The 23664-nt window shown below is 37.3% G+C and overlaps 1 protein-coding gene across 1 annotated transcript in view; it reads right to left on the reverse strand.

Moving 5' to 3' along the window:
• LOC143657131 (uncharacterized) overlaps positions 1-23664 on the reverse strand; it is a 145748-nt gene that overhangs the window by 43408 nt on the left and 78676 nt on the right. Inside the window, exons 7-8 of the mRNA XM_077129172.1 lie at positions 7870-8024; positions 4291-4368 (exon numbers count right to left, since the gene is read on the reverse strand). Coding sequence (XP_076985287.1) covers positions 4291-4368; positions 7870-8024 — 233 coding nt within the window. The remainder of the gene's footprint in view (positions 1-4290; positions 4369-7869; positions 8025-23664) is intronic.

A 23664-nucleotide genomic window follows, 5' to 3' on the forward strand; every position in this document is an offset into this window, starting at 1 on the left:
AGGAAATTGACAAATTATTTTAGATGTTGCCTGGAAAATGAAACAGGGAAGGATGGAGAGTAAAATGTTTAAAATTAAAATGGATACTTTCACTTCCAGATATCAGAATATAATACACACATAATAGATAATGTAATATAAGCATAGAGTTGACAGACAAATCAGTGTAATAGAATAGATAGACAATAAATATATTCTAAAGAGGATGAAAACTTGCTATGTGATAAAGAAAGCATCCCAAATCAATGACACGTTACTTAGCAAACTCTTCTAATAGCATCTAGCAACTAATAGTAGAACACTGGACCTGGTCAAAAGTTATGTCAAATCCTTGCCTTACACTAGCCACCAAAATAAAAATGGAGAACTTTCTAGGTTGGAACTATAATACTGAATTTCTTTCCTTCAGTAGCTAATGAAATAAACAACAAAAGACATTTGTTGAAAAGTTTAAAACATCAAAAGCTTTTCAATAGCAAACAAACAAAAATTCAAAACTTTTGAAAGGAAAGAAACAGAAAATTCTGGAGCTGAGAAAAATTAGAATGGCTTGATTCTTAAACCCCCCTGCACACTCAGAACCATGCCAACAATAAAATGTTGAGAATTCTCATCAGTTCCTCCAAATCTGGAGAAAAACAAAAATAATTTGTTTACAGTTTTTCATCCTTTGGTTGGTGAGTAGTGGAGATGTTCACTGAGTACAAATAAGGCAATGGGAAAAAGAAAATGGTAGAATTAACTCTGTTCTCCATATGGGAATTGGTTAAAGCCCTCAACTTGGCAAATAACTATTTGTGCAAGATATGTAACCAGATCTAAGAAAGGAGATGTGAGTCCAGATAGCCTAACAAAGATTCATACTGCCTCAGCTGAGCTCTGCTAATCTCCCCCCACTACTTCACCATTAAAAAGTGGATGAACAGGGGGCAGGCCATGGTGGCTCAGTGGTAGAACTCTTGCCTGCCATTCTGGAGACCCAGGTTTGATTCCCAGTGCCTGCCCACACGCACAAAAATGTGGATGGACAGGGGTGAAAGTCTCCCTGGCAACATGGTATATGGATCCCAAGGATGAACCTGCTGGCCCTGGCACTATGGGATCAACATTGCCTACTTGACCAAAGCGGGGGAAAGAATTGTAACAAAATAAGGTATCAGTGGCTGAGAGAGTTCAAACATAGTCAAGAGGCTATTCTGGAGGCTACTGTTATGCAAGCTACAGTTAGACATTGCTAGCCAAACCACAACTGAAACCATTCCTACCAGTCCTAAAGAACACCTAGGGCTCTATCTGGAATTCTACAAAAGTTCCATGCTCTATGATTACTGTGCAGAAAACTATAACTTCCAGATGAGTTCCTAGGCCTGATAAGTCCTGAAACCCAGAGGGGCCAGCCTCTCCAGAACATCAAGTTCCATCCCCCTATCCTATTTATTGAAAGTCCTTTTGAACATAAAAAGTTAGACTGGGCATAGTCCAAATACCTCTAAAGACTGGAAGAAAGATCAAAAGAGAAGGAAGAGTTATAACACAGAAGATAGGATTTAACAAATGAGTCTGACTCCTGAATCATTATATTAATATTTCTTTTGATCTCTAATATCTTAGAGCAGCTAGAAGGAAAAACCTAAAATTGTGGAACTGTAACCCATACCAAACTCTGATATCTGTTCTATATCTACTTGTTACAATGTACTTTGAAATTTATTGCGTTTTTGTATATATATATATAATATTGAAATATATATATATATATTTCACAATATAAAAAAGGATTTGGGCACACACATGCAAATCAGATGGAACACAAAATAGCCCTAACTCAGAGGGTAAAGTAAACCATCTTAAATGCAGGTTTTAAAGTGTTAGTACTATTCTAAATGTTCAAAATCTGAAGAAGGGCTAATACATTTTGCAAAAATGAAAATGATGCTAAGGATGGATTTTCAATAAGGTAAGAAATATTGCTAAAATACTGAGGACAAAAAATCAGGATGCAAAAAAGCAGTATTACATTACTACTATGAAAAGCTTACAAAAATGATATATTAAAAACAGAAGAAAATATATCTAGATAGTAATAGTTTTAACATAAGAAACAAGGAAAATATACTGCATGTTTTCTGAACTGAAGTGAAGGTGTTAATATTCAAAGTGAAGGAAGGTGACATTTGAACACATGGCAGCAGAAGCCATTTGAAATTCCCTGCCAAGACCTTGTTTCTAGTTTTAGCTTTCATTTACTATTGACTTATGTCAAAACTTCCTAGCAAAAGGATTCAGAAGACGTGAGATAATTCAGAGAAACCACAGCCTGACTGCCCACTTACTCAAGAAATGTCGATTTTCTTAATTAGCCTGTATACTTTTCCAATCAGAATTCAATTTAATGACATTTTTATGGGTCAGCAACAGCCTTTTTTAATCACAGGGGTCACACTCCTTGGAGTGTTATTCTACCAAACAATCTATTACACAATTCGCAGTCTGTAGACCTTGGGAGGCTTCAGGGTGTTTCTCCAAATTATTTTCTGCATTGTCCCAAATTCTGCAGATACTGGAAACATTCTTGCTTTAAAAGCTGGTTAAGAAGACAAGGTTGTCTTTATAGAAATATTGGGAAAAATAGGATGTGCTACAAGCATTCAGAGAAGGAGATAATCAACACAGACTAAAATAAAACAATTAAAGTAGCATTTATTGAGCAGGTACTAAGTCCTAGCCCTGTGCTAAAGGTTTTTACATACGTGATCTCTTAACCTCTAAACTGCCCTCCCATCATAGTCGTTATAGATCTAAACCTTATAAATAAGGTAACTGGGGCCCAGAAAGTACATAACTTTCCCCATTCTCAAGTTCACACAACTAATGAACGGGCCTATGTGATTTCACATTTTTGTCCTACTACCTAAAAGAAGTCTTCAAGGAGAAATAAGAATTTAAGAAAAAATGAATAATATGGCACTGGGTAAGAAATATTCTGGAAACACATTTTAATCCATCCAATACTTCCTCCTCTCAACATGTTAACCAATTACTTGGGTCAGTTTAGTAGAATATTTTTTTCTTAAAAAAGTAGAAAATCTAAGGCATCAGAAATACGACAGACTTCAGCAAATATCTAGAGAACCTCCCATTCTATTCTTTTCAGAAACAATATAAATTGAACACTACACTTTATGGCTTACAAAATTATAAGGAAGACAGTTGACTAAAGAGTGAGGTGTTTCAAATTGATTATTAAGAATAAATCAATCACCCAATTCACAAAGAGGTCATCATTTGCCATGTTTTTAATACATCATCACACATAATGTACTATTCAATTAGACTCTACAAGGCTGAAGGTCTTGGAAAAAATATTATAAAACAAACAAACCAAAAACATTGAGGAAAAGGGAGCAGCCTCCCTCTAAGAGAGTTACTCAGATAAAAGTCCTGTTTGTCTGGAGGTTGTTTATGAATAAAACCTAAACCTTGGTTTCCACAAATGGGCAAGACTCAATTGATTTCTTTGGACTGCCAGCAAACCAGAAGCAGACTCAAATTTGGGGGATAAAAATCTGGCAACCTCAGAAACATTCCGTCTCAGAAATATATAAGCCCACATGGCTTTCTGCGAAGGTTCTCTCTAAACATTTCCTGTAGGATATGGGAGCAACAGCGTCTGCCCTGAGGGGCAGATTTCTAATGCAACATTATCTGAAGACTTTCAATCCCATCTTGGTGAGTCTTCAGGTTACAGAAGTCAAACCTTGTAAGTATGAAATGCCTCTATACATCCCACTGCAGAAGATGGATGATAATTCCTTCCCAGATTATGAGAAAATGATAGCTTCTGAAAACATAATATCTCATGAACTTTCCAGAATGGTGGGGTAAATGTATAGTATTAACTTTTTCAGCCCAAGGCACTGGAAATCAAATCACAATGAGGAAAGTTTTTAATTATTTGTGATTAGTTTGCTCACTAGTATATCATGTTCCACCCAAGAGGGGAGGTGAGAAACATTTGCAAGATGTTTCCTTGGAGTTGTGTTATAACAGTTTGAACAATGTGCTTGAAATTAGAAGTTCTAGCTTCTGTAACTCACTAGGTACCCATTAGCAGGTCAGTTAATGTGTCGGGGCCTCAGTTTACACAACTGATGGTTGTGTATAATACCTAACTCAATGGGTGCTTGACAAATATACCAAATAATGTAAATAAGTCATAGGAAAGCACTCTGTAAATTTTTAGTGATACATATATGTAAGGTAACATGCAAATGAGTTTAGCATTATTACCTGTTTCCATGCTTTTCAATTAAAGCTTTAATGGCTTTGTCTGTAATCTGGCATCCATTAATGGACAGTCCTTGAAGGCTGAAAGTTTTCAAAAAGAAATTGCATCTGAATGATAATTCTTTATTTAAAAAGAAGGATTTCATACCAAAAGCTTATAGTTCATTAGTTATTCAAATAGCCTCAAAGATACCTAAAGAGGAATTTTGCTTTGGGAAGCAATACATTTTAAAATTGGTTAAAGGATCAATTTTTTGGAGGTCAATAAATCAAGCACACATATATTTTTTATTTCTTTCATATCTTTCCTATTGCATTTATTTTATCTTTGTAGTAAATATGTCTTCATTTCAAATTATTTTATGAAGGCTTTGGTTCTCCCCAAACAAGTATATGGGATATAGGATGTTCCTGGTTAAATAATATATAGTTTCCATCAATACTACTATATTATCAACCCAAGAACACTTTCCAATGGAGATAAATTAAGGAAAATAAACAATATCATAATGATCATTATATAGAGTCTCCTGCCTCATCATCTGGCCAAACTTCAGCTAGAAATCAACAAAGAAATGAAATACAATGATAATTACATAGCATTTGATTTTAGCTTTATCATCAAATATAATGGGACACAAAAGCCACAGTGCTTTTTATATGACCTGTGTCTTCCCAGCGGATGCACAAAATCAGAACAGCTGAAAGAGCATCTGGCCTCTGACACTCACAAACTTATATCCGTGTATCAGTGGTGCGGATTCTTTTTGAAAAAAAGGCTCAATTTTAAAAGGCTGAAACTTTACTAAAACTTGGATTTGATTGAGTACTAAGGACTTATCTGAAAACATCCTACAAGGAAAATATTCACATTGAAAAACATGATGGGAGGAGCCTTGATAAATTCACGTCATAGAAATGGGCCCCCTACATGATGGCGTGGAGCAGAGGAAGAAAACTGAAGGGATAATCCTGACAATGAAGGCTTCCCTCCCTTCAGGCATTTCACCTGGGAGAGTTGGCAGCTGCGCCATTTTCTTTATACAGGCAAATAGATGGAATTTTTTATATCTCTCAGTGCAGCCCCTTCTTTGGTTTTCATTATTATGTGCATGTAGGTATTCTCAAGAAGGATTCCTGTTTGTTTTTTTCACCTTTTAGGAAACCGATAAAGATAACTCAGAGCTTCACAATGATATTAAATATATTTGCCAAACTATTTCACATGAAATAAAGTTATTATGGACTTCATGCACAGAAAATGCACTTGTGACACTTGACCACAGACCTGGTTTTGCATTTTGGATCGAAGCCCGTGATGATTCAATGACTTCTGCATCTGACATATACGGACACCAAAAATTCTATGAACACATCTGCAAGAAGTCTTGCCTATTGTTGGATGAGTTATCACCAAATTCATCAGAGCAAGGGCAGAAGGAAAACCAAAATCACTTTTGGCCATAATTCTACTCTAGGAAAAGCAAGACTATCGAAGGCCAATTGTGATAGTCAGGAGGGCTGTTCACAAATGTTTTGTTGTCTCTTTCCTCCCAGAAATGTAGTAGAATTGTGATTTCCCGTCCCATGGAGTTCTCTGCTTTGGCCAATGAAATGTAGCTAGCTGCTTTATGATCAGTGCATGTTTCACCATGTTCCCGTTCCCTTCTCCCATGACACTTGCCAGTGCTCCAGACAGCATCTGCCCTACTAGCCTGGGCCCTGGAAGTGAACAAGACAATGTAGAGCCTCAACCCATGCTAAATGGACATCAGTAAGAAATAAAACTTTTCAATTTAAGTTCCTCCCATTTGGAGGTTGGTTGTTACGACAACATAATCCAGCTTTTCCTGACAGATACAATGACTATGCAACCTTCTATTGCTAGAGGAAGGCTTCTGTAAGCAGAAATCTGCAGATAACCAGAACATCACAGAATTCTTTTAGAAAGGTTTTCAACTCAAGTGACCCTTAACACTGAAGTACAGATCTGTAAATGTTTTTGCTGCCATAGATAGCCAGAGATGACCTCTTTGCTAAGAACAAAGGAAGTAGGGTGCAAGGGTAGTTCAGTGGTAGAATTCTCGCCTGCCACGATGGACACCCGAGTTCAATTCTCGGTCCATGCACTTCCCAAAAACAAACAAGCAGAACAAATAAACAATTCAACAAAATGGTGCTGCAATAACAGGGTACTCACATGGAAAAATAATGAAATGTGACCCCCCCATATAGCATACAGTATTAGTTAGGATTCTCTAGAGAAACAGAATCAACAGGGAACACTCTCAAAAAAAGGAAAACAAAAAAGAACAAAGGAAGTGATAAAACACTGATTCAAGTTAAGAGCCTTTGAGAAATCCAAGGTGTCTTAATACATGTCAACCATTATCTGACAAAGAAGTCTACTAAAATTCTGATTTTATCTATGTGCCTCTAGGATCCAGGGCTCTCAGCTCTCCTCTTTAGTTACCATCAGAACAAAAATGCACAACTATTCAGATGTGTGAAAGACATTTGCATTCAACAGTAACCTTTGTATTAGTGTGGTCTGGAGGCAGATTTAATTTTTGCTTTATATTTTAATTGCATTACTTAGAGTAATTTCAGTTTTCTAACTGAAAATTATTGGAACTGGTATTAAATTTTAAAACTGGTATTAATTTTTTGCATAAAAATATCTCAGAGATAATTATTTGTAAAGATCGTTTTATATCATGATTTTTTTCTGAAGAAAATAAATGTTCAAGGTCTTACATCATACTGTATGTGAATGGATTTACATGGCTCATCATGGGTACAGATTTTTTATTTTAAAATCCATTGCTTTCATCTGGTTCTTAAAGAGACTGTTGCTCATAATATTTTAAGAATCACTGCTCTAGGCCAGGGGTCAGAAAATTATGACCCATCACTTGATTTTGTAAATAAAGTTTTATTGGAACACAGCTGTGCTCATTTATTTACCTCTTGTCTAGAGCTGCTTTCACACTATTTAAAAAAAAAAGAGTTGAGTAGTTGTGACTGAAATTGCAAAGTCCACAAAGCCTCAAATATTTACTATCTGACTCTTTCCAGAAACAGCAAACTAACCCTTGCACTAGACTATCTTTCATTTAGAAGCTATGGCACTCTAGGTCCTGAACTGAGACTAGCAGAGCTGATCCTACAAAAATCTATGGTTCTTTTGGAGTCAAACATTAAATCAGGAAAAGAACACCCTCAGTGTGTTAGCACTCTTTTTCACTTCCACGGTAAACAGATAAAAAGCAGAGGGCAATCAGACTATAAACCCATTGCCCAGATTCTCTACCAGCTCTACTAGTTATCAGAGGAGTGAAGCTGTGAAAGTTCTGCAACCTCCCTATGCCTCAGTAAAATGAAGAAGAGTAATAAGAACACCTACGTTATAGAGGTGTTCTGGGGATTAAAATAATTAATGCAGACATAACATATAAAATGGTACCTAGCATATAATAAGAACAAGAAGTGTCAGCTATTACATTTTAAAGTCCATTTTGAATTAATTGATTACTTAATTCATTAATTTAGGGAATAACAGAGTAATTTTGGGTGCAGTACCTTGAAGCGCCTTCTATCAGAGCCATCACCCCCACATCTGTGGCCCCAGACCAACTTATGTCCACTGCTGTCAGTCCCCTGCAGAGGGCCCCTGCCTGGAGAAGGACCTTGTCTCCTGTGAGCCCAGGACCACTGCAGCTTGTCAGGTTCAGCTCCTGGTGATTAAAACCGAGTGAGCATTCATTAAAAGTTCTTCAGAATGACTTTAGAACACAGCATGATCAGAAAGGGATTTTACTAACTTAAAAAAGAGAGAAGTTTAAAATAATAATAAGAAGAAGTTTAAAGATTAAGAGAAATCAACAGGGAGGCCAACAGCTGAGGTGTGAGCAGCCCAGCAAAAGGAGGAGGGAGAAAATATCTGGATTAGTAAAAAACTAGTCTTATTTAGGCCATTTTCCTTCAGTTTGTTTAGCAAATCCAGCTTCCTCTCTTCGATGACATCAGAGTACATGAGGGGTAAAAAAGAAGCCCAAGAGTGATTTTAGGATTATAGGAGAACATCCAAACAGCCAGCAATTATGTAGCCATTAAAAATTACTCTTATGAAGAATTTTCAGTTCACTGAGAAAAAGCTTAAGTGCGAAGATGACATATTTTTTGTATGTTATAATCTGTTACACTTTTTAATGTTTTCAAAATGGCATTTAATAAATTTGCATTAATTTTGTAACCTAAAAAATGTTTTGCTCCAGCACAGCAAAACTAAACTATAATGGGAAAATCGGAAGTGATTATCCCTGGAAAAAGGGTGGTAGGGATTGACTGGGAATCCCTACCAGTCAGCAATGTTCTTTGGCTGGAAAATGTTCTTTGTCAGATTTATGCTTTTGCCAAAACTCAACCAATGGGTGGGGCATGGCGGCTCAGCAGGCAGAGTTCTTGCCTGCCATGCCGAGACCTGGGTTCAATTTCTGGTGCCTGCCCATGTGAAAAAACAAAAACAAACAAACAAAAAAACTCAACCAGTGGTACACTTACCATATGCATATTTCATTATATACAAATTTTAACTCCCCTCCCCCCCAAAAAAAGAATTGTAATGGCACTCATGCTAAAGTGCTTAGGGCTGAAGTATACCAGATGTCCGTAACTCTAAAATGAATTCAGAAATGAAATGGATTGATGGATAGATGAAGGAATGACTAGGAAGATGTGTGATAAAGCAAATATAGTTTCATACCATTGTAAAGCCTAAGTGGGGAGTACCTAGGCATTAACTATACAATTCTTTTCATTTTTCTGTAAGTTTGAAGATGGTTGTAATAAGATGGGAACAATCCAGTCAAGGCCTGGTTCTGTCTCTGGCCTTCAGTCCACACCCAAGCTTGACACCAAAGCTGAGAGCAACTCAGAAGGGTACCATCCACACCCTTGATAAACCCAAGCTGTAAAACACTAAGAATTCTAAAGCAGAAGTTTGGATAGAACTGTCCTCTTTCTAAAAGTTCATTCATTTGCTATAAATAGACAGAAGATCTAATGTGTTTCTTATTCTACTCTATTATCTTTTCAGAGCCAAATTTGATTCTTTGAATCCTTGGGATCCAGACAATCTCAGGCATAACTGCCTTGTCATAGCAGGCTTGCTGACACCCAGATCTGCCTTTGCCATTACTTTCCTCAAATGCACACCAAGGAGTTACTGCCATTTAGACTACAAAAGAACAGAGAAAGCAACCCTTCTAAGCTAGAAGCTCAGCATTCCAGATGTGTCAGTTTGAAAGGATTATGCACCCTAGAAAAGCCATGTTTTAATCCTGATCCATCTTGTAGAGGCAGCCATTTCTTTTAATCCCTATTCAGTACTGTAGGTTGGACAGTTGATTAGATTATCTCCACAGAGATGTGGCTCACCCAATTGTGGGTATTAATCTCTGAATAGAGCGAGATGCGATTCTCCACATTTCAGGTGGGTCTTGATTACTTTACTGGAACCCTTTAAAACAGGAAACATTTTGGAGAGAACCATGAGAGCCCACACAGCCAGAGACCTTTGGAAATGAAGAAGGAAAACCTCCTCGGAGGAGCTTCATGAAATTAGAAGCCTGGAGAGAAAGCTACCAGATGTCGCCATGTTCACCATGTGCCTTTGCAGTGAAGAGAGAAACCCTGAACTTCGATCGGCCTTTCTTGAGTGATGGTAACCTCTTGTTGGTGCCTTATTTGGACATTTTTATAGACTTGCTTTAACTGGGACATTTTCACAGCCTTAGAACTGTAAATATGCAACTTAATGAATTTACCCTTTTAAAAACCATTCTGTTTCTGGCACATCACATTTGAGCAGCTAGCAAACAAGAACACCAGACAACAGGAATTTTCCATCAGTGGAAGCTGTAAGTTTTGAGAGGCCAAGTTTAAGCCATCTGAAGTCATGATGACTCAGAAGTAGAGAGGACAGAATCATAGAAGGCACTTTAGAACAACCTAGATAATGTGTGGTAAAAAGGTGAGTGCAGATGAAACCTGAGACAGGATGTGCAGTTAGATCACCTAATACTCTCCCATGCCACATTCTCGGATGCTAAATTAACAGTTATATTTATTTATTTTTTAATTTTTTTTTAGAGTAAGTAGGCATAAAATTTCTTGAAAACACATGTGAAAGGATACAGGGTACTCTCACAAAGACAAAGGTGAGAAAGACAAAAGGCCAACAATTATATTTAAATTATCCACAAAGTCCTGTCTAATTCTCTTAACTTTTGGAATGACTGTTGACATGTTTGTCATAATTTAAGAGATGGCTGCAGCCATTATGGCTATTATCGACCTGTTTTATTTCTGTGTTTTTATTCTTACCCATTTTCTCTCACCACTCAAATCACTCTAAATCAATATTGAAATATAATACAATTACACTTTCTTCTACTAAGATAATACTCTCTGTAGGGAATATACTTTGAGTTATTTTCGAGGTATAGATTTACAACACTTTAAAACCAGTGCTTTATTCAATGTAAAGTTGAACCAATGTGTTACCCCTCCCCAGGAGCATATAATCATAGAATAATCATATGATACTTGGCCAAATAATGTGGTCTAAACTGAATTAGTTCCAACATCATATTTATTCCTTCAAACCCTGCTACTTTAGGATAAGAGCTACTAAAGTGAAGTCCGTTATGTTAGCAAACAAACTCTTTACAGATGGTCATCACAATTGGCTCAACAAAGATGCCAGTTCTTTCTTATAAATATTTTTATTGAGAAATAACCATGCACGTACAGTCCAACCATATTATATAATCAATGGTTCACAATATTATCACATAGTTGTATATTCTTCACCATAATTATTTTTAGAACATTTGCATAACTCCAGGAAAAGAAACAAAAAGAAAAAAAAAAGAACTCATACATCCCATACCCCTTACTCCTCCTTCTCATTGACCCACAGTATTTCAATCTACCCATTTTACACTTTATCTCCCCCTATTATTTATTTATTTATTATTTGTTTTGGTTTTTTACTCATCTATCCATACCCTGGATAAAAGGAGAATCAGACACAAGGTTTCCACAATTACATAGTCACATTGTAAAAGCTGTATAGTTATACAGTCTTCTTCAAGAATCAAGGCTACTGGAACACAGCTCAATAGTTTTGGGTACTCTTCTCTAGCCACTCCAATACACTCTAAACTAAAAAGAGATATCTACATGATACGTAAGAACAACCTCCAGGATAACTTCCTGACTCTGTTTGAAATTTCTCAGCCACTGAGACTTTATTTTGCCTCATTTTTCTCTTTCCTCTTTTGGTCAAAAGGCTTTCTCATTTCCATCATGCCAGGTCCTGGCTCATCCCCAGGAGTCAGATCCCACATTGCCAGGGAGATTTGCACCCCTAGGAGTCATGTCCAACACAGCGGGGGAGGGCAGTGTATTCACCTGCCCAGCTGGCTTACACAGAGAGGCCACATCTGAGCAACAAAAGAGGTTCTCTGGGGGTGACTCTGGGGCATAATTATCAGTAGGCTTAGCTTCACCTTCATAGATGCCCACTCTTTTGGCTTAACAAGGGACAAAACTAATACCTGCTCAACTAGTGACTGGCCTTTAGTAATCAAAAGTTTCTTTCTTCATAAAAAAGTCTAATATATCAAAAAAAGGGAATAAAACTGTGTTTCAAATGCCTTATAACATTGGCTTAAAAAATGGAGATGTCCTAAAGAGACTGACCAGTGCCACAATAAGGGGACATATTTACTTCACAGTGTCGCCTGATGAAGGGCTGATTGTCTGTAGATCTCAAGAGCCTTTTCTTTGGATGATCATTAATTATACATTTTAGTGACCAGCACCCACCTCTTGAATCAACTCTATTTTCTGCACCTGAATCCTCTTCAGATATAATGCGTAGAGCTTTACACATTTATATTTTGGCAAAAGGAGAAATGGCGCATTTGTTGTTGAAAAATATTAAATGAGCTTTTTATTGTTTTATTTTCCAATGCATTAAAGAACCTTTTGAAACATGATTTTAATCAGAGTCTGGAGGAAGTTGGGATAGTGTAATCACCTGAGGAACAGTTTCAAAAATCCATCATCCTCCCCAAATGGGCAAAGCAGAATCACAGGGAAATAGCATATTTAAAAATTCTCCAAATCATTTTGATACATCCTATGCAGTTGAAAACCATTATTTTAAAGGCTCTATTTTTAAAATTTGCAATATTGTCTCATGAGCAATAAAGCAATACCCTTTATTGTTTGGGGGAACTTATCATTGAAATACATTTTAAGAAATTTTTTAGAAATTACAATGACTATTGAAAGGGTAAAACCTATCTGGGACTGAAAGGGTGAAAATCATTTGGGACCAAAAAAAGGCAAAACTGGGAAGGGCAAAAGGGCAGACTGGGAAGACTGCCAAACCTGAAGGAGGGCGCTAAGCTCACAGGGACAATTCTTCTCCCAAGGTGATGCAGCTGCTGCGAAATGCCACAGCAAACTCTCTTTGTATGTCAACTGCTCACTCATCAATGACACCTCCAGATCTACCTTCTATCACCATTGAATCCTGGAGCTATCCAGCAGGCAAGTCCATTCTTGCCCCATAACAACATCCAATTCCAGCACCCAGGAATCCTCACTTCTATTTAACAGGCCTCAGAAAGAACAAACAATCCAGAACTGACCTCTGCTCCCTCAGACCATTCTCAGAATCCTTCTCAAGGAACCCAAACTTTCCCTCCTCCTTCCTGTTGAGTGGCATTCCAAGGCACCTCTAGAGTGCTCTCCCTTTCTGCATCGAGCCGATAAGTCTGACTTTGTCAAACCTCAGGCTTATCCTGGTGGTGTCTGACTGATTAGGCATCAACAATAACAATGCATGGCAAGAGCTCACTCTTTTGACCAAATTTAATACTCTTCTGAATATGTGATATTAAATGGGCTCAAACATTCCTCGGAGATGTTACCTCGACATTCAAGAGAATCACCCTTTGTGAAGGCTACAGCCACTCTATTTATCAATCAGAAATTCTTGTTTGGGGGAATTCCAGGATTAAGATAGCAAATAAAGATGCCACAGCTTGGTTCTCCTTGGAGAGATGTACAAAATTCTTTTCTTATTAAATAGCAAACTATACACAGAAACCACTAAATAATAAAGATGCCATAATCCTCTAAAAATAAATAAACTTAAGATTCAGGAATAGAGGGTAGTAGCTCAGCATTCAGGAACTCCAACTTACTTCCCCATCCCAAAACATACAGTGAGTGAAGGAAATTCTGAGAATTGTCAATAATTACCAAAACCCAGAGAAGAGCAAACTGAGTGGTCATTTTTTTCCCACCTTTTTCCTGACTGTGGAGTATTGGAAAAGGGGGAGTGGAGGGGAAGTGAAACAGAAGAAGTGAACAAACCTATCTCTGTCAATACAAAGATTGCAGAGATACATGGCAAGTTCTAGAATTTATACAAAACCCAAGAGAAATAGAATGAATCTTGATGCAGTTCATTAACAAAATCTAGAAACAAAGAAAAAGTCCAAGTATTATAAAATATTGGAAACAGTTGTGTACTAGAGCCACCAACTATATTTCTTCCCAACTCTACACTCGGGGCATCACATTGGTAGCTTGAAATCAGCCACAGTGGGAGTGTTTAACCACCAAAAATCAGCAAATTCTACAAATCATGGCTTTTGGGGATGGGTAGAGTGTGTTCTCCAGTTCCCCGCTGATTGTATACTATTTCAACTGAACTCTCCTCTCCCCCTATCATTAGCCTGAGCAACAGAAATAGTGGGCAAGGAATACCTTGCCCACAAATTGTAGTTCATCAAGGAAAGGCAATTGATCTCAGCATATGGTGGGAAAGGCATAAAAAAGCAACACACACTACCTCAACACAAAGAGAGGCAAACAGAAGTTCTAGGCATATCTATCCAGATTTTAGCAAGCTGAAAATAAACAGCACAGCCACTAGAGTTTTTTAAAAATAAGAAAAAAGAGAAAGGAATGAAGAAACTTGAAAATGTAAACAAAGAACCAGACTTCAAATATACAACCCAAGAAACACTAGTAAATGCCCCCACAAACGTTCTAAAAGATGGAAAAATGAAACAATACTAAGATAACTGAAGGAACAAAATGGAATGCCAAAACTGTATTATTACAGAACTAGTAAGTGGATTTGAAACACCAAGTCACAGTCAAGGTAGAACTGCTAACAGAATTAATGATACAGAGGAAAGACTTGAGACAATAGTAAAAGCAAAAGAACAAAACAAGGCAATTAAAATAATCTGAGGTTAATGGTAAAAATATTATAAATAGGCTGGGATTATGCTATAATCCCATTAAACAAATGGAAAAAATATTATAGGATAAAATAGTAAATATGGCAAATCTTTGCTATAACAGTGATTCCTATCAGAAGATGATCTCAGTTAGACTTAGCATTGATGAACATTATCTTAAAAAGTTGTTGTGGTTATTTGTTTCTTTAAAATATTCTGGTGCTTTTTTCTTTAAAAGAACTTGGGAGACTTATATTTTTCCAATTACATGATTTACATGTTCTAGTAGCTCTGGGCAGTGATTTCTGTATTAGAAAGATACAGTGTACCAAAGCTGTTTTTAACTGTTTCAGAACAGGCTTGTGAGTGAATAATTGAAAATCCAAGAGAAATAAATACTTCAGAGAAGAAACATATACACTGGGGATTAGTCTTAGTACTTCACACTTGCATTCGTGCCCACAAACACATGCAATCTTATGCTCTCCACTGCTTTTAAGTACAGGAATTCCACAGAGATTAAAAGGTTTCGTGTTTCTTGATGGTTTTATCATTCAGGTGTCCATCTCCAGACATTGTAGTGATGGATCTGTGAACTCTCTTATAATCTACAGGTTTATCCTCCATTCTTTTCTTTTCTATATACTTTTTTCCATCGAAAAATCTGAGCATTTTGACCTGTAGAGTATCCCATAGTTTGCATTTTGCTTGTTGCATACTCAGGGTAGAATTTAATGTGTTCCTCTGTCCTCCATATTTCCTGCAAATTGGTAGCTGGATCCAGAAGCTGTACAAGATTCAGGTTTGATCTCTTTGGAAGGACATATGTGCCATGTGTTTATTCATCAGGAGGCAGAGCCTGGCTTTTACTCATTTTTTTATATTAGCAGTGGTTGATGCTTAATTCATGGGGGTTGCAAAATGGTGATTTTTAAAATATCATTGTGTTTCCACTTATTCACTGGAATAATGTTTTAGGGAGATGTTTCCCCTTATACGATTTGATTACCAGATAGTACGGTTCATACAGGAAAAGCATGATTTACATTTGATGTTTTCCTTGTATTTACCCAGAATTCAAGACAATGAATTAATTTTTGTGTGTTTCTTAATGGGTTTCAATCCACTGCAACCACAAAAAGTTGACTTAAACACACCATACAACAACTTGATGTGCTCAGGTGCATACGTAATAGATTTTCTTTCGCTGTGGGCAAGATTGATAGTGCTTTGGGTTCTTTTAAAAACTAGGGGTAAAATACGGTCTGTAGTTCTGCAACATATTTTCTATAAGCTATATTCCATGGGATTCCTTAGCATGGTGGGGCCAACTGCTTCAATGAACCAAATGGCCTGGAGCAGTCAAACGCCCACATGCTACAAAGGCGGGAAGTGCCCGACGGCCACAGATGGCATCCTCTAGAGATGGCTTCTTGGAAGTCCATGCTTTCTTGAACCTGAGATGCCCAAATGGCTTTTCTTGGTAACCCCATCTTTTAAAATATTTCTCTAATATTTTCATATATATATACATTTTTTTTTAATAACATGGGCAGGCACCGGGAATCGAACCCAGGTCTCTGGCATGGCAAGCGAGAACTCTGCCTGCTGAGCCACCATGGCCCACCCATTTTCCTATACTTTTTTTATTCAACAGAAGAGACTGAATTTTCCCCTGAGAATGAACTTGGCAAATACTCGGCTAACAACGATGAAACCAACTGCCTCACATGGAGGTAATGCATTAGCATTTGTTCATTTCAATTAATCATTCATTTATTCAACACTTACAAAAAGCCTTTTAGGCACTGAGCCTGACACTTAACATGCAAGGAAACAAGCATAATGTTCTTGTCCTAAATAAGTCACAGACTAGTGAAAGGAAACCAATACCCAACCTAGACAGCTTTCCAACGCATAGGATAAGGAGTGCACTGCAAAAAAAGTGCTTCAAAATACTGACAAAATATCCAAGTGATCTTCCTTCCTCCAAGACTGGTGGGGCCATTCAAGAATAAATGAGACAAATCACCCCATCTTTAACATTTGCTGAAGGCCTACTCCGTGCAAGGCACTGTGGGAGATGCTTAGCAAGGTTCGTGGTCTGCTTTCACGAGATCTTAGTTCTGGTTCCAGACAGCACTAGCGAGCAGAGTGATGTTTGCAAACAGTCTATATTTAGTTTTTGTTTTCCTCAACTGAAAAAATTAAAGGATCGGATATATTGATTCCTTGGGTCCTTTCCAACTCTGATCCTAGTGCATCCTGCCACTGAGTAGCTTTGTACCTCAGCAGACACTACTGGTGTCTCACATCTGTCCCTCTGACCTGGGTATTTGCTATGCCCCGACACATTATCTGCATCTCTTTGCCTGAGGATGTTTTCTAGAATCTTAGACGTCTGCTCTGCCTGAAATGGAAAGAAACAAGCTGGAACTGCTAGAGAGTTAATTCCCCCTAAGAGTAACCCTCAACAAATGATGTATGGGATTTGGTGTACAAAGACCCCAGCTCTCCTGTGATAACTCTGAGATATATGCTTCTTGCCATTTTCCAGATTGTCCTTAGGGAATTGTGCTCCAGTTTCCCATAGTGGAAGCTGGCTTAATAGTGAACTTTTCATTGGCTGACTTCCCTTTCCTGTACTACTTCCCAACCCCTCTACTTGTGTTTCCCGAATCTTCCAAAGTATTTATTCTCTAATTCTTGTCCCAGGATCTACCTTTGGGGTAACCCAAACTAAAACATATCATTGTTAGGAATAAAAGTATTTACATACATGGAATATTGAGTATGGCATTGCATAAATGCCCCCAATAATGTATAGGAAATAAGTTGATTTTGCACACCGAGGAAAAAATGATTATGGATTGATTCTTAGAGAAGAGGAGTGACCAGGATGGACTGACAGGAATATTCATCTACAAAGCCTCACTTGAATACACAGTGTCCACCCAGCTAGGAGGTGACCACCAGAATACTGTGTCTTAGATTTTCAGTATTTGAAAGCTAGGACATTAGGTGAAAGCCAGCTCTGCAACCATCACCTCAAAGAGGGAAAGCATGTTGATGTGTGCCTTCAAACTTTCAGATTCCACTGTCAGGAAGCTATTCAGTCTGGTAAGGACCAAACTTACTTGGGGAAGATTTTTCAAAGACATTCTGGATTGCAGGGGATCATTTCTGAATCTCCTTCGGTCTAGATATATGATTCCATGAGATTCTACACACCCTGTCCTGGCATTAGCACTGATGGGAGAGATCAGAACACTACCCCTCTCTGAGCCATGGATATGGCTGTAATATCTAAATGGGTATGTCTAAACTAAATATATAAATGGGTATGTCCTGGACTATAGAATTTAAAATAATGATGCCTTTTAGTATAGTCATTCCATATAATTTATTTGTGACTTACATATCTGGACCTCTCCAGAGTTTGGTGGCTAAGAAGCCAATTTTTTTTTTTTTTACCAGTCCACCTCTCTATTTAGAATCAGCTCTGGTGATAATGCCTAAATCAACATTCCCAAAGTGTATTTTATAGAACCAACAGAGAATAGATTTCATGGAAAAAGGGGAGTTTTGCCACACAATGCATTTTCAAAGATGACAGCAACAATATCTCCCATCACACTCGTTCTAGAACCTTGCCACTCCCTCATCAAGATGTGGTCTTAAATTCCCCTGCTCTTCACCCTGGTTAGGTTTGTGACTCACCGGAAGGCAACAGACTGTGGTGAAAGCAATGCTGTGGAATTTCCAGGGTTATGTTATAAAAGGTGATGCAGCTTTCACTTTGTGAGCTCCAATACTTGCGCAGAAGCCTTGAGCTACCACGTCGTAATCTTACCAGCCTGCGGCAGCCATGATGTGAGGAAGCAAAAATTCACCCACATGGAAAGACCACATGGGGAAGCCCTGAGGTGACATCTAGGGAGATGCCCCAGCTGCTCCTGCCTCCAGCTGTTCTAGCACCAACCACCATCTGACCACAACCGTATATGAGAGACCCCAAGCCAGAACCATGTAGGTGAGGCCTTCCCAAATTTCTGATCCACAGAAACTATGAGAAATAATAAAATGATTGCTGTTTTAAGCCTCTCCATTTCACAGTGATTTGTTTCACAGCAATAGTAACGGGGACAGTTTCCATAACAAAATTTGGTCAAAACTGAATTAAACCAAACCCTGCAGATTTTTGTTACTCTATGCAGGATTTCTCAGAAGCTTTTATACGCTAATGAGCATATACATCTCATTATATGAGATATACATCTCATTATATGGGATTTTAAACGCAGTGCTTCCCAAAGTATTTCCCAGAGGAACCATTTCTATGGCTATTCCCAAGCGCTAACTTTGGGAAAGGCTGGGCAAAAATGATGCTCACTTCTCATTTACAGATTTCCGTCCTTCCCAGTGAGCTGAGCTACCAGATAATGACGATTTGACTTCGCCGCGATAATAAATCAAAGAACAAATATCACTGGTCAGCCCAGAAAGTCACCTCTTGGTAGCTCCTGAGCGTGATGACAACTCACTCCGGCAGTATCAGAGAGCAAACAGCATAAACTCTGAATGTCACTCACTATTTGCTGTGCCAATAATAGCTCCAGGATGTGATGTTCTTTCAGTAGGTTTGGCAAACATTTTGATACGCTGAAGTTTTCATTACCCTCTGGCTTTTCCAACTACCTCACTTTGAAACTGAAGAGCCCTGAGAAGTTAGTAAGAGACTTTTCCCCTAATCTCTTTGAGAGGAATGTTGGAATTATGCAGGAAACTCTACTTCAATGTATTATCAGCTCCCTAGTGGGCTTTAAAATGGGATATTTTTCCTGTCAAAAAAAAAATTCTATAAGGCCAGGTGTAAGGATTAAACTGCTAATGACTAGGAAAGTTTTGCCCACTTTGCAACTGTTAAAAATTTAGTGAGGGAAATTTTGAAGAAGTTAGAAATAGTTCATTTTTGTAGTCAAATATGTGAAATGGGAATGAAGGAGTCAAACTTTAGTAACTGTTTAACAAGGGAGTATCATTTACTGATTCGATAAAAGAATGGGAGTGAAGAGTTACTCTTCTGAACCCCAATTAGTCATTGTTTGGCTACATCAAATGATCTAACCCATGACTTAGTTTCTCCATAAATAAAATGTCACTCAGGTCCCTAGAAAGCAAGTGAGGCACTCCCCTTGGGTGCGGAATTTAAGGAGGCACCCAAAATCTCAGCGCTCAAAGTAAGTGATATTGTACCACAACATTGAAAAAATGAAAATGAATGCAGACAAAATATACGAGAGAGAAAATGTCAAAACTTCCCAGTAAAGACAGGATCAGTATAACTGATATTTCTTTTTGCCTCAGGCTTTGCTATGACTCAGCAAGACACTGCCACTGAGCTCTAAATGGAGCTCCACCATTTCATTACACAAGTTAAGAAACCAATGCTTGCCTCTAGCAAATATCAAATTCATCACCTAAATCACATACAGAGAATAAGATGGTGAGGATGAGGGGTGGGTGGAAAGTAAAAGTGTTCCAAAGATCCAAGCATTGTTTTTAGGTTTCTCCATGCAAATCAAAAATATTCTTTTACATATAATCATTATCTAGTTATCAAAGCAAATTACTTTAGGGCTGTGCCACTAGTCAGTTATAATATTCAGCTTTAACAGATATTGTTATGGATATAATTATGTGTATAGAGATATGTATTAGTACATATAGATATTCAGCCCAAATATCCTGAAATGGAATTTTTAACTCACACAGACTTTTCTCACCCCTCTACTCCCCTCCCTACTCTCATCTGCCTAAGTGGCAGAGGTGGTTTTACTATACTTTCACAGACACATATAACAGAGATGGAGAGAACTCAAAATTTACACAGAGGAATCTTGTGAAGAAAATTTGGTCACACTTCTTTTTATCACTTTGGCCAAATCAATTAGGAACAAATTCGTTCCCCTGACAAAGAATTTGTGCCTTTTTGCTTTTTGTTCTCACAACATCTTCTGTATGTAATATGTGAGAGAGGGTCTTTGTGCAATTTACAGACAAACATGGCACCCAAATGGATTAAAACACCATTGCAACAGAAGTGGGGCCCACAGATTAGAAGCCGTTTTCTTCTGATTATTAAGCTAATAAATGCCCATTACAGAAGAATAAGTAAATAAGAGGAAAGTCAAAGCCTCCTATAATGGGATTGTAAAGTGGTACACAGTCACCGGAAAACAGATTGCCAGTTCCTTCAAATGCTAAACACAGAGTTATATTGTGACCTAGCAATTCTACTGTAGGTATAGTCCCAAAAGAAACGAAAGCATATGTCCACGCAGAAACTCGCACATGAATGATTACAGCAGCGTTGCTCATAATGGTAAAAAAATGGAAACAACCAAAATGCCCATCACCTCATGGATGGCAAAACAAAACATGGTATATGAATACAATGCAATATGATATAGCCATAAAAAGGAACAAAGAAGTGATGTATACTACAACACTGATGAATCCTGAAAGCACGCAAAGTGAAAGAAGCCACAAAAGACCACGTACTGGTTTATTTCTTGTATATAAAATGTCCAACAACAGGCAAACCCATAGTGACCAAAAGTAGATTTATGGTTGCTAGGGGCTGGATGGAGAAGGAAAGGGGAGACAACACTAAAGCATACTAAAATTAGATAGCAGTGATGGCTGCACAATTCTGTAAACATGCAAAACAACACTGAATTATTCACTTCACAAAGTGTTTGGGTGTCTTCCTTCTAAGTATGAATGATGCTTTATATTATAGATATCAACCCCTGTGGATTTTTATGATATAAAAATTTTAAATATGTATATTCTTGAAGCTGTCAATCATTCCCTTATCATTTCTTTTATGTCTTCAAAGACAAAACGCATTGACATTTTTCCACATATTATATAAATGTTCTTTGCTAGATATTGCTATAATTTAAATAGATTTTATATTTAATTCTTTATTCCATATGGACTGATTTTGAAATATTACAAGATAGAGATTCACCTTAATTTTTACTGAAATGTATCCTGCTTCTATAATACCCTGTATTAAATAATCCTTCCATAACATCTTTAAAAAACATGTGCAATTTTGCACATATACAATTGCCCTATGTTGATACTCTTCAGTCTGTTGTATTAATTGGCATCCCTATTTTTATTGTAGCAAATTTCTGCTTGGGAAGTGTTGGTTTATGGACTAAACCCAGTAGTTCACATTAAAAAGCACATATTTGTTAGATGCAAAATGAATAAGAGAGCGGATATATAATAAAAAAGATAATAATCATAAAAACTGAGTTAGCATAAGAAGTTGAGTTGTGAAGTATTTATGCTAAAAATTAATTTCAAACAATATCATTGCTAGGTCTGTCAAAGTGAGAGTTCCTATAATAGCTGGATATAATGTAGTAGACAGAAAACAGGACACAGATAAATTCTGAGAAAGAAAGGTGAAGAGCAGAGATGGCAAGACAGGAACAGATGGATTCATGCCAGATATCAGAAAAGTAGAGTACAGATACATATGTTTTTGGTTTGTTTTTTTGCATTTGCGTTTTTTCATTAATTAAAAAAAATTAACACAACATTTAGAAATCATTACATTCTACATATGCAATCAGTAATTCTTAATATCATCACATAGATGTATGATCATCATTTCTTAGTACATTTGCATCAATTTAGAAAAAGAAATAGCAAGACAACAGAAAAAGAAATAAAATGATAATGTAGAGAAAAAATAAAAAAACAAAACAAAACAAAACAAAAAAACTATACCTCAGATGCAGCTTCATTCAGTGTTTTAACATAATTACATTACAATTAGGTAGTATTGTGCTGTCCATTTTTGAGTGTTTGTATCCAGTCTTGCTGCACAGTCTGCATCCCTTCAGGTCCAATTACCCATTATCTTACCCTATTTCTAACTCCTGATGGTCTCTGTTACCAATGACATATTCCAAGTTTATTCTCGAATGTCGGTTCACATCAGTGGGACCATACAGTATTTGTCCTTTAGTTTTTGGCTAGTCTCACTCAGCATAATGTTCTCTATATCCATCCATGTTATTACATGATTCATAAGTGTATTCTGTCTTAAAGCTGCATAATATTGCATCGTATGTATATACCACGGTTTGTTTAGCCACTCGTCTGTTGATGGACATTTTGGCTGTTTCCATCTCTTTGCAATTGTAAATAATGCTGCTATAAACATTGGTGTGCAAATGTCCGTTTGTGTCTTTGCCCTTAAGTCCTCTGAGTAGATACCTAGCAATGGTATTGCTGGGTCATATGGCAATTCTATATTCAGCTTTTTGAGGAACCGCCAAACTGCCTTCCACAGTGGTTGCACCATTTGACATTCCCACCAACAGTGGATAAGTGTGCCTCCTTCTCCACATTCTCTCCAGCACTTGTCATTTTTTGTTTTGTTGATAATGGCTATTCTGGTGGGTGTGAGATGATATCTCATTGTGGTTTTGATTTGCATTTCTCTAATGGCCAGGGACATTGAGCATCTCTTCATGTGCCTTTTGGCCATTTGTATTTCCTCTTCTGAGAGGTGTCTGTTCAAGTCTTTTTCCCATTTTGTAATTGGGTTGGCTGTCTTTTTGTTGTTGAGTTGAACAATCTCTTTATAAATTCTGGATACTAGACCTTTATCTGATATGTCGTTTCCAAATATTGTCTCCCATTGTGTAGGCTGTCTTTCTACTTTCTTGATGAAGTTCTTTGATGTACAAAAGTGTTTAATTTTGAGGAGCTCCCATTTCTTTCTTTCTTTCTTCAGTGCTCTTGCTTTAGGTTTAAGGTCCATAAAACCGGCTCCAATTGTAAGATTCATAAGATATCTCCCTACCTTTTCCTCTAACTGTTTTATGGTCTTAGACCTAATGTTTAGATCTTTGATCCATTTTGAGTTAACTTTTGTATAGGGTGTGAGATACGGGTCCTCTTTCATTCTTTTGCATATGGATATCCAGTTCTCTAGGCACCATTT

This window comes from Tamandua tetradactyla, chromosome 2 (genome assembly GCF_023851605.1).
Source record: "Tamandua tetradactyla isolate mTamTet1 chromosome 2, mTamTet1.pri, whole genome shotgun sequence".
In the NCBI taxonomy this organism is placed as follows: Eukaryota; Metazoa; Chordata; class Mammalia; order Pilosa; family Myrmecophagidae; genus Tamandua; species Tamandua tetradactyla.